Source organism: Protobothrops mucrosquamatus, unplaced genomic scaffold, assembly GCF_001527695.2.
Source record: "Protobothrops mucrosquamatus isolate PMUCROS unplaced genomic scaffold, P.Mucros_1.0 scaffold_38, whole genome shotgun sequence".
In the NCBI taxonomy this organism is placed as follows: Eukaryota; Metazoa; Chordata; class Lepidosauria; order Squamata; family Viperidae; genus Protobothrops; species Protobothrops mucrosquamatus.
The window spans coordinates 496902-512165 of record NW_015386114.1 but is presented as its reverse complement, the minus strand read 5'-3'; the positions used below and the strand labels follow the sequence as shown (position 1 = coordinate 512165).

Below are 15264 nucleotides of genomic sequence, written 5' to 3'. Positions count from 1 at the left end.
TGAATTAATAGGCAATTTCATTGCTGTTAGAAGATGCATTTAGTGCTGGCCATTAATAACTCCGTTAGGAGAACTGAAGTTCTGGATCTAAAATCTTCTGTTCCTTCAGGAGATCAAGGGCTGTTTCACACATGGAGCATCCAGCTTGCACTGTGGACAACACACTGCATTCCTTCAGACCAAGGGCTGTTTCACATACGAAGCATCCAGGTTGCACAATGGACAACACACTGCTGTGGACATCACTGTGGATTGTCCCAGATAGTCCTTGACTTACAACCCTTTGTTTAGTGATTGTTGGAAGTTACAACAAGCACTGGAAAAAGTGACTTATTTTCACACTTAAAACCACTGGAGCATCCCCACAGTCATGTGATCAAAATTCGAACGCTTGGCAACTGACTCGTACTTATGACGGCTGCAGTGTCCCGGGAGGGTCCCGAGATCCCTTTTGGCGACCTTCTGACAAGCTAAGTCAACGGGGAATCCAGATTCACTTAACCACCGTGTAACTAACCAGAGTGGGATTCATTTCGCTGCGCTGGCAAGAAAGATGGTAAAATGGGGCAAAATTCACTTAACAGCTGTCTCACTTAGTGGCAGGAATGTTGTGCTCAGTTGTCGTAAGCTAAGGACCATCTATAACCGGCCCTACAGACGTCTTCATTGGATGGAGGTCCACACATGCACTCTCCCCCACTTCGTGGTGGAAAGTCAAGAACTGCCCGGATGTATTTACAGGGTGGACAAAATGCTTATTTTGGAACCGACACTCCAGCTTCACTCAGGTTTTCTATTTCAAATCCCTCCCCCTTGTTTAGCAGTTTAAAGAGAGTTCAAAGGTCCCCAAGAGAAAGGTGGGGGGCTGCCCCTGCATTGCTGAGACATCGGCCTTTTGCTGGTCAGCAAAGCCAAATGTAACCCTGTGGGGGGTGGGGAAACGCCCGAGATCTTTTTTCCCAGGACCGGCTGACGACCAGCTTCTGATTCAGCTCAGAACAAAAGCTTCTTCTTCAGGCTTCGTAGCCATATATGGTCAACACGTTTGCAGAAGGAATGTCAGCGAATCAGGTAAGCCATCAGTCAAAGGGAACCTTGGCTGAGCCGAAAACCAAACCGCAGGAAGATGACTGTGCAGATCGAAGTGGGCCAGTGGGAGCCAAGCAGAAGGAAAGCTTGCCTTTTATGGTGAAAGGGGGAAAAAAACCCAAAAAACAAAGCAGTAATAAATTTAGAAGCTTTGCTGCAATCTAAATCTACCGGTGAGTCAAATTTATTTAGCCGGGGTTGGTCAAGGAACTTAAATTGCCAGAGGCTCAGCTTCTGATGGGTGGGTGGATTTGATCGCTACGTTTTCTTGACTCAGGTGTGCAATGCAATTCTTTTTTTCCTTATATGGAAGGTTTCCCCCCCCCCCTTAAATAATGTGCATGGAGAGATAGTCCTTGACTTACGACTATAATGGAGCCTGCCCCTTACAGTCATAAGTCACGACAATTGTAAAGGCCAGTTACACACCTGGCTGAGTTGATTTTGCAACATTATTTTTGAGACTATTATTAAGTGTCTGTTTGATGTTACGACCCCCCCAAAAGGGACTCACCAGCCAGATTTGAAGTTCCAACATTCACACATAACACCCCCCTCCCCCGTCTCCCCGTTCACATAACCACATTTTTGAGTGCCCAGAAACAGCCCACATTTACTGCTGTTTGTAGAATCCCTCGGTTAGGTAATTACTATTCCCCCCCTCCCAAAAGTATTTAGTTCTGGTTTTGGAAAAACAAACAAACACCATAGCAAATAGTAGGTTTGTTGAACAATCACAGGGTTCAGCTTATGATCATGGTGTCGCTTAATGACTGCCACTTAAAAGCTCGTAAAATCGGTCACAGTCATACGACGATCCGTTTTTATGACCATCACAAAAGATGACCAAAACTGTGGGTTGAATTATGGTCGTTGAGGACTATTTGTCTTAGGGGATAGGTATGAATTCATAAGTAGCTTCTGGGATCTGACAATCTGGCTATGGCGGGATCCTATCTGAGTCGGTCACTGGAACCAACGGTTCTTCTGAGCTTCCGGACTCGTGCTGGATGCCATTTTCCGGGAACTTCCCAGTCTCTCCAGGATGTGTGCACTGGGTTGTTCTATGCGTAGTATTTATGTGGTGTCTGGTCGTATGTGGCTTTTAGTTGTTGATTGGGGTGTTGATGGCCGGTTATTAAGTCATTGATCGTTGTTTCTTGTGCTGTTGCCTCCTTAGCTCTTAAGTATCTGGTAAGCTGGTGGTAAATCAACCCTCCCGTTAATTGACAAAGGGCCTGTTTCCCAGGCTTCAATCTTTTCCCAGGCTTCAATCTTTTCTCTGGCTATTTTTGTCCCTGCTCAGCCAACAATCTTAAAGGCTGCAAAATGGAATGCATGACTTTGTTCATTGCAATGTGAGGCTACCTGTCAGAATCCAATTATATTTCATTTCTATCTTCCTACTCTGATATAAAACCAATTCTTACTCTCTTCTGGATTCTGTCATACTACGGAAGGGGAGGAGGGTAAACATGGGGGTTTTTATGACTCTCACTTCCTTCATAACTACAAAGTGACCGGTTGTTGATTCTCTTCGAGAGGAACAATGTGGCCATCGCCTTTCATCTGACTCCTTCTGAAGTTCTCTCCTTGCCGGCAGTGAGGGAAAAGGGCGGGGGGAAATGCAACGCCTGGGATCTGGGAAAAGAGAGAATGAGTGATCGTGCCGACAGAGCAGACTGACGGATTGAATTGCCCGGAAGAACTGTGGGGTGGGGGCTGCTTGGGAACACTTTAAAACATTGAATGGTGGGAGAGGATTCCCCAGATCCTGTCTAGCATGCCTGCAATCAGTTTCTCTTAATAAAGGTTCCCGTTGGAAGAGACATTCCAAGAGTTCTGTCTTAAGATGTAAAATTGAGGTGGGTCCTTACATGAGTTTGGGTCTCCTCGTCTGATCACTCGCTCATGTTCTTGTACACTGATGGTTATTTTCCTCCCTGTCTGTCCTACATAGATACAGGGGCAATGCATGCAGAGGATCTGGTCAATCTGGATATCTGATTTGTATTTGTATTTCAACTGCAGTTGCAGGCAGTGCTCTTAATTTAGTTCATCACATCTCTTATTCCCAAGGGGTGGAAAAAGTAGGTTCAGGAAAAACTTGCTAGTTCTGATCTTATTCTCCCCCTCCGAGTCTGATTTCCCCACCCAACTCAAGCTGCACTTCTTTTGAAGCCGAGTCAAAAGGGATTGTGATATAAACCCAGTGTTCTCCCCGGCATCAATTGCATCGCACAGAAACACAGCCCAGATCTTTGTGGCATTGCACAACAATGAAAAATGTGGAAGGCGATGATTGTGACTGCAGAAATCGCTTCTTCAAGGCGATCAATGTGGAACTCAAGAGGGGAAACAGCGCAAGGCTGCTTTTTTGTTGCACAATTCTCCTTTCATCCCGTCTGAACAGCTGGGCACACAATGAAAAGGCTCGTTTTTCTTCTGGAACAAGTTGTGCGTTAATAAACATCCCACTGCCATCGTGTGGGCATCAGCCCAAAAAGCACAAGGCGGGTGGCTCCATCCTGGGCAATTTTATTCACACCCAGCCAAGCTGCCACCCTGTTGCATCATTGGAGGGTTGCTAAAGGCGGGGGAGGCTGATCTGGAAAAGGCAACAGCCAATGGCAAAGCCTAATCACTCCATTTTGAAGGGCTTGGGTTTTTTTTTGTTTTTTGTTTGCATTGGTAGTCCAACCAGCTGGAAGAGTGTCATTAAAATGCAGTTTGTCTTTTGCAACCAGCTCTCCTAATGGAATGCAGAAAGTCAGGTATGATCCGGATGGACAGGCACAGAATTAAAAACCTCCAGGAAAAATAAAATAAATAAAATATCTTGTAAATATAAATATAATTTATTATTATTTTTTAAAAAAAACTTTCCTCTGGGACCAACTGGGACTCGAACTCACAACTTCAAGGCCCGCCTTTGAGGCTTTTGCCCGTCTCTCCCGTAGGAGAGTTCTCATTGGCTGCGACAGCCGAGTTGGGCGGGCGCTGAAGAGGAGGACGCTCCTTCCGCAGGAGGGCGCTCGCTTAAGAACGCCTCTCCTAAACCTCCACACCGTAGAGCACAAAATCTAGAAAGTCAAAACCCCTTCGCCCTTCACTTCCGGCATGACTGCACAAAGCTCCCACGAGGGTTTCTTAGCACAGAGCTGCTGATGGCTAGAATGGCACATATGCAGCACGCGAACTCCGCTTCTGAGGCTCTCTAAGCCGTATGGCTGACGGAGGCGATGACGTCACCTTCAAAACCGGCCTCCCAGGTCCTCCGACACTCCTATTGGCTGAGTGCTCTGTTGCTCAAGCGGGCCGGGGGCGGAGCCGCAGCCAGCGGCTGCTCGGAGCTGAGGGCGGCGGCCGGGGCGGCGCCGCGGCGAGGCCGCTGAGGGAAATCGAGCGGCGGGGACGCCTCCGGGCCTCCGGCACCGCCCCTACGAAGCGAGGCGGCGGCAGCCGCGAAGTCGCGGCCTTGACGGAGGGGGCGGAGTCCGCACGGTGCCGCCATTATTATCCATGCGCGGCGCGAGGCATGGTGGGTGGCCCTCACTGATATTCATGAGCCTCATGCATATTAATATATCATGAATATAAAGGGGAGGAGCCTTATTTTTTTTTCCCTTTCTCATTTCCCTTTCCAAGTTCTCCAGGCTTGGTTAGACCAAATAGGTATGTTCTTTTTGAATGTTTTTGGTAAAAAGGAAACTTCCACCTCTTTCTCCCCCTTTTTTCTTTGCACAACAGCCTTGCAAGGTAGGCCAGCCTGAGACAGAGAGCAGTTGCATTCCTTGCCCAAGCACTGGGCAAATCAGTCAACTTTTCCTGCCCCTCCTTGCACTTTGGGCTGCTTGCTTAAGGCTCCCCCTGCCCCCCCCCCCGACTTTCTCTCCCTTTGTGCTCTTTTTTGGCAGATTTTTATTTTATTTGTTAAGTTCAGTGGCTGCCCATCTTGCTGCGGGGCGACTCTGGGTTGCAATAAAACAGGGAAGAAAAATGATTTTTTAAAAAATGTAAACATAACATTTCTTTTTGCAGGAAAGCTGGGTTGGTCTGTGGGAGCCAAAGGTTTGGAGGCATTGGGCAGCCCTGTTTCTCTTAAAAATGTTTTTTGCCTTATAATCCCGAGTTCAAGCCAAATATTTATATTTATTTTTATATATATTGCAACTCACTTCATCAGGGGCATGGAGAAGCTGGACTCTGCAGCTCAAAAGGTGGTGTTTTTTTAATGTTTGTATATGTGCATATAAATGTAGATAGATATAGACAGAGGATAGATAGCAAGGTTAACATAGTTAAGGGAATTGCATCTGATTTTATGATTTTTTTTGCCATGGTTAAGTTTTTAAGTGAATTGTGCTATCATTAAGCGAATCCATTGACCTTGGTTGTTGAAAACCGGCTGCGAAAGGTGATCACATGATCCCCAGGATGTCACAACCCTCATAAATACATTGGAATCCACCCATCTTAAAAGTTGCCAAGTTTAAAAACTTCTGCTCTCATGTCTGCTTTCTCTGCCTCTCAGATCCTACCTTCCAGCTTTCAGTTCTACATCTGTTGAAAAAATTGGTGCAGCCACCAAGGAGAAGCATAAATTGTTTGAACAATTTATTTATACACTGCTGAAATCAGAAAGCTAAACCTGGTGGCTTGTGATGTGCTTAGAAAGGCTGTTTTTTTCCCCCTTTACTAGGTTCCTGGTCCATGAACATCAGTCTACCACCGGCCAAGACGTGCTTGTTTGAAGAGATGAGAAAATAAAGGAGCCATATTTCAACCGTTAAATTCCTGCATATTCTGGGCAAATCTTGACTTGAGTCACACCGAGAAAAGAAGGAAAAGCAACTGTCTTGTGAAGGCTCTTCTCTTATTTTTAAAAAATAGGTAAATGCCTTGTTGTCTCTGGAAAGCTGTCAGGAATTTAACTTCATTATGCTAAGCAGAGATAGGCAGCATTCATTGTGCGTGATATATTTTTATTATTCCTGATATTTCTCATGTGGTTTTTCTTTGACATGTTTTTTGGCTGTTGAATAATTCATCCTTGGGAAACTGAGGGTTTAAAATTTGTATATCTGTCTGGAGCTTGTTTAATTTTTTTTTAAAAAAACCTCATGTTCCATGCTTGATTTTTTTTTCTTCTCCCGCTCTTTCCGCTGAGAGAGAAAAGAGAAGATTTTTTTTTTCTTTTTCTCAAAAGGAGAAAAAGGAGACACACAGGCTAGTGGTAGTGATGCAGGCGTCTAGCTGCTGTATTGCAAAAGTTTTCTGGTCTTCGTGAAAGTTAAGACCAGCCACTTCAAAAGGAAGATATAATAACAACAACAATAATCATAATCATAATCAAATTGGAAGGGACCTTGCAGGTCATCTAGTCCAACCCCCTGTTCAGGCAGGAAACCCTATACCATTTCAGATAAATGGCTGTCCAATCTCTTCTTAAAAACCTTCATTGTTGGAGCATTCACAACTTCTGGAGGCAGGTTGTTCCACTGGTCAGTTGTTCTAACTGTCAGGAAGTTTCTCCTTAGTTCTGGGTTGCTTCTCTCCTTGATTTATGCAGAACAGGGGTGGGCAACTATGGTCCCTTCATGATCTGTGGACTTCAACTCCCAGAATTCTGCTTGCAGTGCTCAGAGCTGAAAGTTAAATGGTCTGTCATTTCTAGGAAACTCAATCTAGATGGCTAAGGATGTTGGGACTTGTAGTTGGCTTCAAGCCTCTCCAGAACGTAGAACTGCCTTGAATCGAACGAGGGACTTTCTGCAAGCAGAGGACCAGTTTGGCATCTCCCTTGACTGCCTCCAGCAAATGCATGGCTGGCTCAGGGTTTCTGGGAGTTGAAGCCCACAAATCGTAAAGGGGCTACAATTGCTCACCTCCGGTGCAGAAGACAAGCAGTCCTTGACTTATGACCACAGCTGAGCCCAAAAATGTCAGCGAACTGAGAATTTGCTACATGGGTTTTGCCTCATTTTACGATCTTTCCTGCCACAGCTGTTCAGGGAATCATCACAGTTAAGTTAGCAATCTGGTTGTTAAATGAATCCGGCTTCTTCCCCCATTGACTTTGCCCATCAGGAGGTCACAAAAAGGGATCACGTGACACACTGGGACCGTCATAAGTATGAACCAGCTACCAAGCGTCTGAATTTTGATCACCTGATCCTGGGGATGCTGCAAAGGTTGAAACCGTGAAAGATGGTCTCAAGTCAGTTTTTCCAGCGCCGTTATAACTTTGAACAGTCACTAAATGAACTGTTAAATCGAGGACAAGCTGTAATTTCCCCTTTGTGACAAACAACAGCATCCCGGGGTCAGACTGTCGCCTTTTACGACCTTCCCCACTTCCAACAGGCAAAGTCAGTGGAAGAAATTCGCTCAGTGACCCTGTGACTCGCTTAGCAGCTTCAACAGTTCACTTAGCAGGTTGTAAAAATGGCACACGATTCACTTAACAACCTGCTTGCTTAGCCAGGAAAGTTCTGGTCCCAGTTTTGGCTTGCAAGTCGAGGACCACCTGTGCAGAAGCAGCTCTTGAACTTACCGGCTTTTTTCTGTTTTTATTGCTTTCTGGCTGTGTCGGGGTTTGCAGAGAAGAAGCTTTTCAGAAGCCTCTTCATTTTGTAACATCCTTTTCTCCTCCTCCTCCTCCGATTTCTCATTCGGCCCTTTGAAGTAGCTCAGGTCAAGGAAATGGGTTGCACAAGGACTCCGTGTTGTAGTAGTTGTTGCAGGATTTAATAACAGTCGTAACATAACCAAATAACAGAGTTGGAAGGGACCTTGGAGGTCTTCTAGCCCAACCCTCTGCTCAAGCAAGAGACCCTATACCATTTCAGGTAAATAGTTGTCCATTCTCTTCTTGAAAACTTCCAGTATTGGAGCACCCACAACTTCTGGTGGCAAGCATTTCCACTGGTTAATTGTCCTCACTGTCAGGAAATTTCTCCTTAGTTCCAGGTTGCTTCTCTCCTTGGTTAGTTTCCATCTGTTGCTTTTTGTCCGGCCTTCAGGCACTTTGGGGAATAGCTTGACTCCCTCTTCTTTGGGGCAGCCCCTCAAATATTGGAAGACTGCAATCATGTCCCCCCCTCGTCCTTCTCTTCATTAAACTTGACTCCTGAAAGCCTGACCGAGTTTCTCTCTCCCCTCCCTTCTCCTCCTTAGGGCAAAACAATCTCCACTTTTCTCCTTTACTTCCTCCTTCCTTTGCAGACTAGTCTGGTGTTGACCTAAAGGCTACTAAATACCTCTCTCAAGGCCATCTCGGTGTCCCTCTGCAACCCACTGTTTTCTCCCTCTGCTTGATTCCCCCCATGCCCTCGCAGGGCTGAGTCCCTCCGAGCTGGCTGCTGTTTTGCTCACTTGCCTCTCCTTATTTTTTTTTATTTTATTTTCCCGATTCCTGGCAGGATTTCACCGCCGGCTGAAGGAAAATGGGCAACGTGGAAAGCAACAGCTCTTACCAGAAACACCTCTCCAGGTTTCTTTCTGATGAAGTGGCCGACATCGACGGCGTTTTTAGCGCCTTATCTGGAGCGGAGGAAGCCGTCGTCGTAAAGATGGGGAAAAAGGCACAGACCAGGGTGAGCCTTGAAGCACTCAAGGTAAGTGAGCAATGGGCAGGCTCCCTTACAGTCGCAAGTCGAGGATTACCTGTAATTCGGTTATTTATTAGATTTTTTTTTTTACCCTGCCTTTATTACCTTATAAGTGATTCAAGGCGGCAACATCATAATGCTCCTTTCTCCTCCTCTTTTTTCTCACAACAACAACCCTGTGAGGTAGGTAGGGGCGTGACTTGGCTTCTGGCCCACGTCAGAGTAGCTGTTCTAGGGTCTTGTTCATCTGCTACTTCTTAACGGCCACCATTAAACCCAACATTTCTGTGGCTAAGCGAGACCATTGTGAAGTAAATTTTGCCCCATTTTACAACCTTTCGTGACACAGCCGTGAAGGGAATCCCGGCAGTTGTTAAATTAGTTGCACAGTTGTTTAAGTCAGACATGTCAAACACAAGGCCCGGGGGCCGGATGCGGCCTGCAAAGTGGTTTCATGTGGCCCGTGAAGCCATCCTGGAAACAGGGAGGGAACGGCCGCCGCTGCCTTGGTCCAGGCCGGCCAGGAGCCAATGTACAATTTTGTGGTGGCCATCTATGCTGAGACGCATTCAGTCTTAGCTCCACAAGGCCGTCTAGAAACAGCGAGGAACCAGCCCCTGCCGCGTTGGCCCCGCCCCCTGGGTGCGTGCTGGGGAGGGGTCACCCTTTGTGAGGAATGAAGAAATGGACCGTGCCTTGGCACTTGCCCCGGTCCCACCCCCTTCTGCCAGAGACCCTCAGATCTGTCCCACTCCTGCCCAGGCCCCCACAGGCACCCTTGACGCGAACGATGTAGAGCTGGCCACGCCCACCCAGTAGGCCACACCCACCCTGGCCACACACCCCCAAGGGGAACCGCAATGCTGATGCGGCCCTCAATGAAATTGAGTTTGACACCCCTGGTTTAAGTGAATCCAGTTTCGCCCACTGATTTTGCTTGTCAGACGGTCGCAAAATAGGATCATGTGGCAGTCCAGGACCCTGTGACCGTCATAAATAGGAGCCAGTTGCCAAGCGTCTGGATTTTGACCATGGGGAGGCTGCAGCAGTCACAAGTGTGAGAAATGGCCATAAGTCTCTTTTTTTCAGTGCTGTTGTAACTTTGAGCAGTCACTAAACGAAGCGTCGAGGACTGGGTGTATTTCCCTTGATGCCTTTGGTACTTTTTCCAGGCCTACGTCAAGGACGCTCTGCCTCCATCCATGGTTACGAGGCTGTACAGTGGGATGAGAAGCATCCAGGAGACCCACCAGTCCCCAGAGCCCAGCACGTGGCTGGCCAAGGAGCAGTTTGTGGTCTTTACATCCACCCTCTTCAAAGGCAACGCCCAGGAAAAGTGTGGAATTGTCCTGAAGATGGTCTCAGATGCTCAGAAGACCGTCAAGGGAAGCCAGATCCTAGAGGTAAGTCGACCAACACCTTGTTTGCGTTCAGGGGAAAGGTGAGGTTTATTTCTTCATTCAGCATACGGCCTCTTCTCATGCGGTCATCGATAACGCAACGCTAATAAAGCACAGTATACATACCGACACAAATATAGAGCTGGTGTAAAGTATGTGGACAATACAGCATGTGAAATGTTATATGAAGGTTAAAAAAAACGTCATAAAATCACCATCGTCCTTTCAGATAAGCAGTTTTCGCTCCTTATGAGAGGATTTCTTTTCAGAAGCAAACCATCCGACGCCTTTAAAAACCCTCCTTATTTCCTTGAAGTTTGCAGGGGACCTGATCAGCTCTGTGGTTCACGTGCTAAACTACAGGAAGTTGCTGAAAGGGTGGAAGCCAAAGAAGCTGAATAACTCCATCGCCAGCGTAAAAGCCTTGGCTACTCAGCTGGTCTCTGAGCTGAGATCTGCAGGTGAGTGTGACCTGGGATGTACAACAAAACAGGACGTACAACAAAGGCTTTCATAGGAAGTCTGAAAGAGCCGGTATCAAACGTTGTTTCGTACAGTTTTCTGACTTACATCCCTCGACTTACGAGCCCCAAATTTCCGCTGCTAAGCAGGATAGTTAAATGAATTTTGTCCCATTTTACGACCTTTTTTTGCCACCGTTGTTAAGTGGTTATGACATCCGAAGGTATTTACAACCCAGTTCTGGAGTTTCGGTGGCAGCACACCCAATCCACCCCTGTGGTTTTTAGGAAACATTTTGTCTATTTTAAGTCTTTACCACCAGTTTTCTGGCAAAACAAACAAACAAAAAAAAAACACCAGAAGGAACAAATAACGGGTGTTTGCTTTACGACCGCTGCATTCACTTTACACCCCAAAAAGAAAAAGTGCAAAAATCAGGCGAGTCACGTGGGGGTACCTCAATTTACAATTGACTTAACGGTGGAAATTCCAGGGTCCATTATGGCCTTAAGTCAAGTCCACTCTGAAGCTGGGGAATTCTGGGAGCTGAAGTTGCCGAAGTTGAGAAAAGCCTAATCATTTGGGGTTGCGTGTGGTGTGTGTAGGCTCCCTCTTTCCAAATTCTGATTTGGCCCTGGCCAAACCTATGTTTCTTGCTTCAGAGGGGAAGAAGATGGAGGGAGCCTCTGTCTTGGATGCCACCTGTGACCAAAACAGCATTGAAGATTGGCTTTTCCGAGTCCCACAGATCTCCACCTTCCTCAAGGTGGTGCTTCAGCAGGGCCTGCTCCTCCTCCAGCCTCTCTCCGACGAAGCCAACGAGATCCTCCATCTGCTGCCGGAATGCCGAGGCCTGCAAGGGACGGCCTTCGTCAGCCTCCTGGACGTCCCTTCCATCATCTACCTCAATGCCCACCTGCCTTCTGAACTTCGGGATCAGTGGCAGCTTCTCTTCACCTCCCGGGTTCACGGGGAGAGCTTTACGCAGCTGTGCGGCCATATTGTCAACAGAGGCCCCTGCCTTCTGGTCCTGAAGGACACCGACGGCTACATCTTTGGCGGGTTTGCCTCCTGCTCTTGGGAAGTGAAGCCCCAGTTTCAAGGTGAGGGTCTTGAAATTCAAGGTGAGATGAAAGAAAGTTGCCCCCCCCCCCGGTCTGCAGAATTATGCATAAATTAGACCACATAAAATAATTTTCCCAGCCATTTCATTGCATCCTTTAAGTGGATTTTAAATATGTTGATTAAGTATGTTGATGCACCTTTTGGGGTCCCTTGAGGGTACAAACAGACAAACAGATAGCTCACATTGAGAGTTTTAGTGGTAAATACGTAGATAATACACATGCATACAAAGAGTGTAATAGCTCTCGTTATCCACTAGGTGGCAGTCTTCTCTTAGTTTATGATTCCCCCCCAAGATTAGGAGAAAAAAAATGGGAAATGAATGAGGACTAGCAGCTTAACTTTTTCCAGTTAGGGCTCTGCTGGGATGAATCTTGCTGCATTCCTCTCTCTGGTCCCTAACTCTTCCTTCCTTTGTCACTTACAGGAAACAACACATGTTTTTTGTTTTCCATTTCTCCCTCGCTCGCCGTGTTCACCTACAGTGGCTACAATAACCATTACATGTACCTCAACCACGGGCAGCAGACCATGCCGAACGGACTTGTGAGTAACAAATGGTGGTCCGTTCTGGTTTGCTGTGGCCCCCCCAAGGCTTTTATCCACGATGGCTTGCACAGCTACGCATGCTTTGAAACGGCGTCAAAACGGAGGTCTTCAACCGTGGCGTCTTTACAACTTGTGGACTTCAATTCCCAGAATTCCTCAGCCAGCCATGCTGGCTGAGGAATTCTGGGAGTTGAAGTCCACAGAGTCGTAAAGGGGCCAAGGTTGGAGACAGACCCCTGAATCAAAAGGTTCATTTTGAACTTTGCCCAAATGGCACATCTCTCGGCTGTGACTTCCAGCACCCTTGCCAGTGTGAGAACAAGGTGCCCTAACTTCCACAAAAATCAGATGTGGTTTCCAGACAGGCTGCTGTAATGAGTAGCAGAGGTCCAAAGTACTTCTTCCCAATCATTTTCGAAGTGCATCCAGCCACAGGAGAGGGCTTTTGCGCTTAGCTCTTTTTTTATATATATAAAAAAATAGATTATAGTTGTCCTCAAGTTACAACATTTCATTCAGCAACCGGCATTACGACGGCGCTGAAAAAAAAGGGACTTATGACCATTTTTCACACCTCTGTAATTGGTCCTGCAGGTGTCCCCATGGATTGGATTCTTGCATTCTCCAACCTTTTCTTACCCCAACACAGGCATGTCTGTCGTCTCTACACTAGACTGTTCCTTTTCCTTCCAGGGCATGGGAGGGCAACACGAATACTTTGGCCTCTGGGTGGACAGTAACTATGGGCAAGGCCACAGCAAAGCCAAGCCCCGGTGCACCACCTACAACAGCCCTCAGCTGTCGGCCAAGGAGAACTTCCTACTGGATTCCATGGAGGTGTGGGCTGTGGGAGACTTTCCTGAAGCCAAAAATGTAAGTCTTGTCGTTCCAAGCAAAGCCACCTTAGATGCTGATAAAAACTTCCTGTTGGGCCAGGAGTTACCTGCCCCAAAGTAGGGCTTGAAATCCATGAGTCAGACGTTTGGGCTTCTGGTTTGCACCTGGGGGGAGGCTGACAGGGTCCTGCAGCAGAAGATGGGAAAGGTCCTCAGGATGGGTTGCATGGAAGTCAACCAAACACATGACCAAGTTAGGAAGAGAAGAAGGGGAGAGGTCTTGGGGGCTCTGTGGTGTCCTTGGTGTCTCTGAGCGGCCCATGGGAGAGAAACAGGATGAACAGAAGACAGAATGATTGACAGGGAATAGAGGAAGTGGGGAAATCAGAGAGGCCTCCTTAAGCACATCTGACTTCAACCCGAGCCTGTTTGGCAGGTGGTTGCTGTTGCCACGAGGATGTAAGCTCCGATTGGCCTTTTCCAGGATGAAAGCAACTCTTGAATATGCAGGCCCTTTGCTTTCCTAGGTTAGGGAATACCATTTGAGCAAGAACAAGGAGGATTTATCAGAGTATGTTCTACTCCTCCATCAGAATGGATTGAAAAGGCCTGGGATTTCTTGGTGGTTTCCTATTTACCTACTATCCAGGTCCAGCCCTGTTTAGCTGCCTCCTAACTTGGCACCACAGGCATCAACTTAAATTAAAGCTTATCGTTGTAAGCTGCCCAGGATTACCCTGAGGTAGGATGGGAGGCCTATACATTTTATAAACAGTCAATCAATCAATCAATCAATCAATCAATGTGAAGGGGTAGTTTGTGGTCGAACGTATTGGGTTTATCTCGCCCTTGGCTCATGGGGTGAACCAGCCCATCAGCTTCAGTCAGCACAGGGTTGACTTGCTTGCCCGTAGCCTGTTGAGGTGTTTTGCTAACCTGGGCTTAGTATTGTGCGTATTCACTGCATATTCCATCCATGCAGCTCCACTCCTAGCAAGGCAAATAGGCTAATACAGGACATTGACTCTTAAATTCTCAGGAGTTCGGTTTCTAAGATCTTAACACAAGTGGGCGGCTGTGTATATATTGATCTGTGGCTTAGCAGCTGCATTTTCTCTTCCTTTTGAACAACTTGGGGAAAAAAACCCAGTGCTCTTTGATTCCTTCCTCCCCCGCGATGGCCCAGCTTCAAGAGACTTACCAGTCAGAAACTAACATAAATTTGCTTTCTCATCTGACCTAACCTGTTTCACTGATTAGGTCAAAGTAAAACCTTTCCATGTGTGCCAAGCGGTAGGACGAACAAGGAATCCACCCAACTTCCTTAGCTGAAGTTTCAGGAACAAACACAATCGCTCAGAGGGGGTTGCAAACCAGATCTGCGCACCTTCGGCTGTGGTTGTGTCAGTTTTTCCCCCAATTTCTCTTCTGGGTTTGGCTTTAGGGAAAAGGTCCGAAGAGCATCTTAGACACCGATCCCGAGGCTCAAGCTTTGCTAGAGATGATGGGGAAAAGCCGCCAGAGTGATGGGTTTCGGGAACCACCTGAAGATGAAGAAGGAGACAATTAAGGTCTCATCTCAGATATTTTTTTCCCACCAAGCCTGACCAGGATTTTGCTGGAACACCTTCCGAGCTTTCTATTTTCCACACGTCGGTATCCGTTGCCCCATCTTTTAAATGTGATGAGATTCCGTTAAATAACAATTGGTGTCTTTACGAACTTTGGACGTATTATCTTCAGGGTTTTCCTTTCCAGGGATTGGGCGTGTATTGTACTAAATTCAGGACCTTCTTTTTCTTCTTTTCACATTATTCACATTTATTTTGGGCTCAAGGGGACCCCCCCCCAAGGGGACTTCCAGATTAATATTCCTTGGAGGGATCCCAGTTCACTCACAGAGTTCTCAAAACTCAACGTCTTCTATGCAAATTGAGCCGTATTTCGTTGGGACAATTTAAATGCTGCATAAAAACGTATTTTGGGTTTGTTGAAGTGCCATATCTGGAAATCAGGAGTTCATATCTGAATTAATCACAGCAATATAAACAATTGGATCAGATTCAGCAGAAGTCTTTTTTAGAGACTGGCTGTGAATTTCCAGCTTCATGGAGCATCAAAACCAACAGACTGTTAATGTGTGAATCCAGCCACTGTTTTTTTTAAAAATCCTAATTGAACACCAAAATC

General features: G+C 46.7%; 1 protein-coding gene across 1 annotated transcript; it reads left to right on the top strand.

The window, feature by feature from the left end:
* Positions 1 to 8537: 8537 nt before the first annotated feature.
* On the top strand, positions 8538 to 15136 carry MEAK7 (MTOR associated protein, eak-7 homolog). Its single transcript, XM_015810579.1, has 7 exons — positions 8538 to 8708; positions 9875 to 10105; positions 10419 to 10563; positions 11227 to 11667; positions 12117 to 12235; positions 12932 to 13111; positions 14519 to 15136. The coding sequence occupies exons 1-7, from the start codon at positions 8538 to 8540 to the stop codon at positions 14642 to 14644; spliced, it is 1413 nt and encodes a 470-aa protein (XP_015666065.1). The 3' UTR covers positions 14645 to 15136.
* The last annotated feature ends 128 nt before the right edge of the window (positions 15137 to 15264 follow it).

Coding starts and splice junctions, on each gene's coding strand:
- MEAK7 (XM_015810579.1), top strand. CDS start 8,538: ATGGGCAACGTGGAAAGCAACAGCTCTTACCAGAAACACCTCTCCAGG. Junction 10,106..10,418: donor AGGGAAGCCAGATCCTAGAG/GTAAGTCGACCA, acceptor ATTTCCTTGAAG/TTTGCAGGGGACCTGATCAG. Junction 13,112..14,518: donor ACTTTCCTGAAGCCAAAAAT/GTAAGTCTTGTC, acceptor GTTTGGCTTTAG/GGAAAAGGTCCGAAGAGCAT.